This window comes from Gracilinanus agilis, chromosome 4 (assembly GCF_016433145.1).
Source record: "Gracilinanus agilis isolate LMUSP501 chromosome 4, AgileGrace, whole genome shotgun sequence".
Taxonomy (NCBI): Eukaryota; Metazoa; Chordata; class Mammalia; order Didelphimorphia; family Didelphidae; genus Gracilinanus; species Gracilinanus agilis.
Genome location: NC_058133.1, coordinates 347,536,045 through 347,544,827, shown reverse-complemented (window position 1 = coordinate 347,544,827; position 8,783 = coordinate 347,536,045). Strand labels below are relative to the sequence as shown.

General features: G+C 35.8%; 1 protein-coding gene across 1 annotated transcript in view; it reads left to right on the top strand.

Annotated features, from left to right (window-relative positions):
* Positions 1-267: 267 nt before the first annotated feature.
* MCHR2 (melanin concentrating hormone receptor 2) overlaps positions 268-8,783 on the top strand; it is a 31,240-nt gene continuing 22,724 nt past the window's right edge. The window contains exon 1 of the mRNA XM_044676649.1: positions 268-449. Coding sequence (XP_044532584.1) covers positions 268-449 — 182 coding nt within the window. The remainder of the gene's footprint in view (positions 450-8,783) is intronic.

Here is an 8,783-nt window from a genome sequence, read left to right as displayed (position 1 = left end):
ATTAACTTCCATATGATTAAATGAATTTTTCTTTTTTATCCAAATTTGGTTGAGGACATATTTTCCAAACATCCCTTACTTAGCCCTACCGTGCCCCCATAATGTGTCAGAATCCATCTGCAAGTTAATTTATAACTCTCAACTTAGCTTTATAAGCATTCAGTATTGAAAAGTGAAAGATTCACATTATATATATATTGCAACATTCAGTGAATAATTCACTTTTTCTGTTGCTGTTCCAGCTTTAGCTGCAGAAGTTCATGAAGGATGAATTCATTTCAGCCCTCTTTTTGGAACACCACCTCCATCCCTTTGAACCTCTCCCAGAACAGAGAGTTCTCTTACCAGAGCATCAGTACAGCAGAGACCATCATCCTTCCTTCCTTGATTGGAATTCTCTGTTCCACAGGCCTAGTAGGCAATATTCTCATTGTGTTCACTATAATAAGGTATGAAAATAAATGTAAAACCTCATTTCTTTTTTTTCTTAATAGCTTTAAACTCTAATCTCAAAACAAGACTTTCTTCCCACAATTTTGTACTTAATGCACTTACGTCTTTGAAATATTTCCTAAAATACACATTTTCAGGCAGTAAAACTATATCAGGTAAGTATAGCAGCTAAGACTCTGGCTGCATCTTGTACATAATTCCGGGGTACGAAATAATATTCAGTGTATGTTGATGAATTTTTAAAGGGGTTAAAGTTGAAGCATCTTTAATACATAAGCAAATTGTTCATCAGAAAGATTATACTATTTTACATTAAGTCTGACTCATACCTCATTAGAGCAAGAAAGTGAAGTTGGGACTCTAGAAGGCTATGATAGACAAGTGCAAACTCTGGCAAATACTTCCAAGCTAAGAAGAAGTCTCTGAGTACAGGCCAGGTGACAGACTACATGTCAATAATCTCTAAACCAGCACACATAAGTTTGAAGTGACTCATTACTGAAAGGTTGGTTGCAGAGGAATGCATTTTCAAGCCCTAAAAAACAACCTACTAAGGCTTTGGAGATTTTTTTCAAGGATGAAGTTCTCAGGAGGATGGAATCACAAATCTCCAAAGTACATAGTCTGGCTACCCATCAGATTTTAAAGATGAGTCACGAGAGAACTGCTCCCTAGAGAAAATTTTCATCTGAGTAGTAGATCAAAAACTGAAATAATTATCAACTCTATACACTGAAAACAGACAGATGCCTTCTGATCTCCAGAGAATACAAGGCAACCAGATGGTTGACTTTCCCTTTTAGTAAAAACTATCTTAATATAAGCCAAACTGAGAACCTCCTGCAACTATTAAACTAACTTCTCATCATATCCTCAAATCCTCTCTCCCTAAATTAATTCTGGCTCTCTCAAACCAAATTTCAGCCATGTCTATAGAATTATAAAAATTCCTTTGTTTGCAGAAAAGCAACCTTCCCATCTCAATTAATTTATAAGCTTAAAGTTCACTTTATGCTCTTTATTGCTTAATGAGCATTTCTTATCAAGAACCTAGTTCTGCCTCTTTCTAGGTATGTTACTTTAGACAAACAACTTAAACTCTGTGAGTTTCAATTTCTTTAATCCGTAAAAATTGAGAGAGTTTTACTAGGTGATTGTTAAATTCCCTCTAATCTCTAAAATTCCTATTTTATTTAATCTTATCCCAATCAAACCAGAGATAATAAAGGCAGCATGGTCTAGTGGATAGGGTGCTGTTCTTAGAGAAGGTGGCAGATTTAGATGAACTAACTTTGGATACTGGACAAAAATGGGGCAACTAGGATTTGTGATCCTGAGCAAAATGTTTAATTTCTCTGAGCCTGAATTTCCTCATCTGTAAAACTGAAGGTTCTGAACTTCTTGAACTTGAATGTCCCATCTAGCTTAAAATCTATGAAATCATGAATGATTTTCTTTTAACTCTTCTATAGGTATGATTGGGATCTGCTACAGTCATCCACCTATTCCCTTAGGATCTTTGCCCATGTTTAAATGTTCAGGATCACAGATCTATCTAAATTATGATCTAGTTCATTTTAACCCCTAATTTGGATCACTGCACAACTAATTATGGAGCAGTTAGTCATTAATAGCCTTTCAATGTATGCTTTCCCACAGCAATGCCACTGCCTTGACTGAGTCAATTATTTAGACTAAAATAGCCTAAGATTTCACGCCTTCTCCAATAAGGCTCTCTTATCACTCAGAATGCCTTAGAAACTCATACTTCTCTCATCTCTGAAGTCTTAATATTGCTGTTGTTTGGAAAGTGGCTTCTCTAGACACTTTCAGAAAAAATTTTAAAAACATCTGAAAATGAGTGCATGAGATGTCTAAGAAATGATAATAATCCAAATTCAGATACATTCTGAAATGGTGCCTGTAAAGTGAAATTTCAAAAATCAAACTCTATTTTTTCATTGCTTTAGATTAAAATTAGAGTTAGGGGTCCCCAGTTCTTCTGTGACTGCCATAGTATATTTATTGACTCACTTAAGAGGACCTGCCCCCCTTAGCATTTTTATGTACTATTGAATCATCAACAACTGAAAAACCTGACAAATTTTCTTACAAAGGATTTGATCATTCATTGCACATAAAGTACTAACTAAAAATCCATCTTCCCATTGTCAAAATATGGGAATCACCACCAAGGGAAGGAAAAATTATTTCTGAAAATAGCTACTTAATAAGTTGAATAAATATTTATTAAGTGCCCACTGAAAGCCCTGGATTTTGCTATAACACAACTAGGTGGAACAAAAGAATTTTAATATCAGTGTGAAGTTCACAAACTAGCTAGGAAGTCAAGATTACACACATAAAGTTATTTGAGAGCAATACAATAGAGAAAATAACCGTGTAAAATGAATAATAGGTGGAATGATTGTTATAAAAGGTCACAAAAAAAAGATACTGTCCAAGGTGGAATTCATGACAGAGGTAAGACTTCAAGAATATGTAGGTAGAAAGGAGAGGAGAAAGCATTTTAGGGCATTCCAGTTAAGGGAACAGTATAAAGTAATACATATGCTTGGTAAATATAGGGAATGACTATTAGATGAACAAGCTGAATCTAGCAGAGAATATATTTTGGAGTATTTGTTATTCAATCATTCGGTCACATTCAACAGTTTGTGACCCTATGAACCATATTGTCTGTGGAATTTTCTTGACAAAGTTACTGAAGTGGTTCACCATTTCCTTCTCCAGCCCATTATATAGATGAGGAAACTGAAGCCTAGAATAAACAGGTAAAACCAAGGCCCTACATGCCATCAGCAACCCCTGGGGGAGACTGAATCAGAGATGTAAGGTGGCTTTCAGAACACCCAGCACACAGGTCATCACATCACCTTGCAAGAACTGAAACCTGCAAAACCCCAGAACTTTGGCTGAGGGTAACAGCAAGGAAAAAACAGAAGGAATTCTCATAGTGCCCATTTACTCTAAGAACAAATCCCACTTTTAAGATAAAAATAAAAGTTTTTTTTGAAAGGCTAGGGAAAAAATGAGAAAATTATAAAAAACACCCAACCATAGAAAATTTTTATGGAGGCAAAAGAAGAGCAAGGCACAGACTCAGAAGGGAACTGAGAGATCAAAGCAGCTATATGAAAAACTTCAAAAAAATATGTGAATTGGTCTCAGGCTCTGGAAGAGTTCAAAAACCAAATAAGAGAGGCAGAGAAAAAATTGGGAAGAGAAATGAAAGCAACACAAAACAGAATTGTCCAAATGGAAAAAGAGGTACAAAAATCCAATGAAGAAAAGAGTTTTTTTTAAAAAGTACAAGTGACCAAAGTGGAAAAGTCAGTTTAAAAGCTCATGGAAGAATAACATTCCTTAAAAATCAGTAGGAGGGGAATAAGATGGGGTTGGGGAGGTAGAATAATAGAAGGGAAGAGGACTTAGATACTCTCAGCAATATAATGATCCAGGATAATTCCAAAGGAACTATGACAAAGAATGATTTCCACCTCCAGTGAAAGAACTGTTGAAGTCATTCAGAATGGAGATCAAAGCATACAATTTTTCATATTAGTTTATTTGTGTTTCAACTTGGGGGTTTTGGTTCTATATAATTATTATTTTAGAACAATTACAAATATGGAAGTATATTTTACATGATAATACATGTATAACTCACATCAAATGGCTTACTATCTCTGAGAGGGTAGAGGTAAGGCAAAGAGGGGGACTTTTTGAATCTTATAATTTTGCGAAATGTATGTTGAAAATGATGGGTAATTGGGAAAATAAATTTTATTAAATTTTTTAACTGAAACAAACAGACCTTAAGTGAATTGCCCAGGGTCACACCTGAGTCTGGATTTGAACTTAGGTCTTCCTGACTCAGATTTTGGGGTACAGTAAGAAATAAATGAGGCCAACCAAAGACAAAGCTAAACTCAGAGGCTGTCTTTGGTATTCTTCTATATAACCATAGACATAGTCATGTGTTTAAAGCTAGAAGGAACCTTAAAGACCATCAAGTCTAAGCCTTTTTTTGCTTTTAGCATTTTCTTTTTTAATTTTATTTTTATTTTCATGTAAATACACTTCCACACTAGTCACTGTAGTAAGAGCAAACTCATACATAACCAAACTCCCAAAATAAAACCATAATACACTGATATAAAAGATGACTCCAACTCTTTCTCTGGAGGTGGAGAGCATTCTGTGTCTTGTCTTTCAGGATTGTCCCAGACCATTGCATTGCTGAGAGTAGCCAAGTTTTCACAGATAATCATCATCCAATATTGCTGTTATTGTGTATAATGTTCTCCCAGTTCCACTTATTTGCTCTGCATCAGTTCCAGCTTTTTCTGGAATCATTTTCCTTATCATTTCTTATAGCACAACAGTATTCCATTACCAATTTTCCCACAATTTGTTCAGCTACTCCCCAATTGATGGACATTCTATCAATTTCTAATTCTTTGCCACCACACAAAAAAACCAACTATAAATATTTTTGCATACATAGGTCCTTTTCCCTTTTTTATTATCTCTTTGGAATACAGATCCAGTAGCGGTTGTACAAGATCAAAGGGTATGCACAATTTTATAGCCCTTTGCTCATAGTTCCAAATTGCCCTCCAGAATGGTTGGATCAGTTCACAACCCCACCAACAATGCATTAGTGTCCCAATTTTGCCAAATGTCCTCCAATATTTACCATTTTCCTTTACTGCAATATTGGCCAATCTGATAGGTGTGAAGTGGTACTTCACGGTTGTTTAAATTTGCATTACTCTAATCAAGAGTGATTTAGAACATTTTTTCATACAATTATTGATAGTTTTGATTTCTTCATCTGAAAATTGCATGTTCATACTCTTTGAGCAATTGTCAATTGAGGAATGGCTTGTATTCTTATAAATTTGACTCAGTTCTCTACAAATTTGAGAAATTAGACCTTTATCAGAGAAATTTGTTATAAAATTTTTTCCCAGTTTGTTGTTTCCCTCCTAATCTTGGTTGCATTCATTTTGTTTGTCCAAAATAAGCTCTTTATTATACAGAAGAAACTGGGGCAAAGTGATTTGCTAAGATCCCACAGTGGATAAGTGTCCATCTCTTCTCCTCTCCTAAACAAACAATATCCTATCTGTTGCCTAATTCACATATGGCCTACCTCTTCCAAGAGTATTTAAAGTTTTAATCAATATATCTTGAATACTGCAAAGTTTAAAGGAATGACTGTTTAATGGTAGAATTTCAAGGTCCACACCATGGCAAAGTGGTGTGATGATTATTTTGGCTGTAGGGGCTTTTTTGACATGTTCTATCACACCAAGATTAAGTAAGTAACTCTATTCTTCTTACCCTTAAAACTACCTGTAAAAATATGGTTGGAAGAAAGTAATGAACACCGAAAGCAAATCCTCTAATAAAAATAAACCCTGAACTAATGACACATAGAAGCATGATGACTCCAAATGCAGTAAAGAATTGCTTAACCAAGAGAAATCTTGAATCCATATATTGATTGTTTTTACTCTTGGTAAAAATCTCTCCTTTCTTCACCTCATCCTCATTTGATGGTTTCATGAGAAAAGAATCAGGCTTTTTAGCTAAAGAAATATTAATGCAGTTTTAAAAATGAATGCTTCAATCTGCCAAGTGGCATATCAAAGCAACTTAATGCTCATCTTTTATTGCTAGGTATTTAGCTAATGCCATATTTTTACAAAGAGCTCTATTATACTTTTTTTAGCATTCTTATCTCTGAAGTGAAAAGTATTAAATCTATTTGAATATGGGAAAAAGAAATCTCGCATTTATACATATGTAATTATATTAGAAAGACAGAAAACAATAGACCTGTAAGTCAGAGGGAGAACTGATAAACTGAGAATATATGCCTGTTTTTACCAAAAGAAGACTAGAAATATGTATGGGAAATTGAACTGAAATGATGACAAACTGAAGGGTGATAGGATTAAAGATTAGAGGCCACTGAGTTCAACAGTCAACTATAGATAATGAAAATAAGATTTTAAGAGACTAATCCAGGGTCACACAGCTGGTAAGTGTCCAAGGTAGGAATTTGACCCCAGATCTTCTGACTCCAAGCCCAGAACTTTATCCAGTATGTCACATAACATATGAATAGGCATCATGGCATAGCAGATGAGTAACTAGGCTTGGATGAAGAAGCCAAAGCACAGGTGATAAGGTCAGCTGGGTGGCAGAGTGGATAGAGCACCAGGATTGGGACCAGGAAGGCTCATCTTCCTCAGAACAAATCTCATCCCAAATACTTACTAGTTGTATGACCCTAGGCAAGTCATTTAATTCTGTTTGCCTCAGTTTCTTCATCTATAAAATAAGCCAGAAAAGGAAATAGAAAACTACCCAAATATCTCTGCCAAGAAAACCCCAAAGGGGGTCACAAAAAGTGACACACAAAAAATTTCTGAAAAAACAACTGAAATGACTGAACAACAGCCACTTCAGACAACTCCCAGCAACTTATCACATTAAGTCATAATAGGGTTATGATCAATCTTTGCATTCGTGGAAGGGTGAATAGAATTCCTCATCCTAAAGAAATCACTGGATTCATCTCTCACTGCCTTAATATTCTAACAATAATCATGTGTCCAGTGAGTCACTTTCAGAAGAGGAAAAAAATGGGATGTTCATTGTCTTTCGTGTAACTACAAGGGAAAGAGACAGATTCATACACAAAAAAAGACGTTGCTTTCAGGATATTTGTGTGTAGCTGTACAGAGATATAACTTCAGTCAGATATAGAGCAATAACAGAAGAAAACCAGTCCAGAAAATGTAAGGATCATAAGATTAAAGATTAGCGGCCACTGAGTTCAATTGTGCTATATTACAGATAACAAAAATGAGATTTCAGAAAATATAAGGAGATACTTGGACCTATCTGGATACATGCATGCACACATGTATGTGTATAGCATGTATGTGTATGTGTGCTAGGTCACATGTATGTTCATATGTGTGTACACTTTTTTTTCTTCCTCTCCTATATGTGATCTACTAATAGATAACTTATTCTACTGAGCCAGAACACATCCTTGGCAAAATTGTGAAGGCAGACAAGTTTTTCTTCAATAACCCACATCCTCCTCTTTCTTAGACCCTCTCTCATGACCTGGCATCTTGTCCCCTGCTGCTTCTCACTCCAGCCCTGACCAAGTTAGCCTTCTCTGTAATTCTGTGACATATCCTGACTTTATTACCCTAATCCAATCACCTAACCCCCAGTACTTTATTTTTTTAACCCTTAACTTCTGTGTATTGGCTCCTAGGTGGAAGAGTGGTAAAGGTGGGCAATGGGGGTCAAGTGACCCCCAGTACTTTAGATAATTATCTAATATTCAAAATTACAGAAGAGTTGCTAACCTGCATTGGTAGAAGGAGCTTTCTCATCCAGGAATTTCCTATACTTCAAACAATCAATAGACATTTATTTAGTTACTACAATACTTTATTAATATAATACAGAGCCAGCTCTAGAGGGAGGCAGGATAGCACTTTAAGGTTTGCAAAGCATTTCTCTTACTGTCAAGAAATATATTAATATAAAATATTAATAAACTAATATTTAATAATATATAATTAATAGTAATATATAGTAATATAATGGTATATATTAATATATACCATTACTATATGGCAGGCAATGTGCTAAGTATTGGGGAGACAGAGAGAAAAAATGGTCCCTCCCCTCAAGGAACTTACAATCTAATGGAGGAGACAGTGTGCAAACAAATATATAGAATTAAGCTGTATATAGGATTAATAGGAAATAATGAACAAAGGGAAGGCATCAGAATTCAGAGGGATTGAATCCTGCAGAAGGTGGGATTCTAGTTGGGATTTAAAGAAAGCCAAGGAAGTCTGTAAGTGGTGTGGAGGAGGGAGAGCATTCCAGGCAGGGGGGACAAGCCAAAGAAAATGCTGGGAGCCAAGAGATGAAGTATCTTCTTTGTGGAGCGGTCAGGAGGCTAGTGTTGCTGGATTAAAGATTATGTGTTGGGGAATAAAGTGTAAGTAGACTAGAAAGGCAGGGCAGGGGGGGGGGGGCTAGGTGATAAAGCACTTGGAATGCCAAACACCTCGTATGTGATCTTGGAGGTGATAGGGAGCCAGTGGAGTTTAGTTCTGGTAGCTGAGTGTAGGATAGATTGGCATGGGAAGAGACTTGAGGCAGACAGACTCACTGACAATCTATTGCAATAGGGTGATGAGGGCATGCTCTAAAGTGGTGTCCAGGCAAGAAAATACAAGGTGGCATTCAAAATA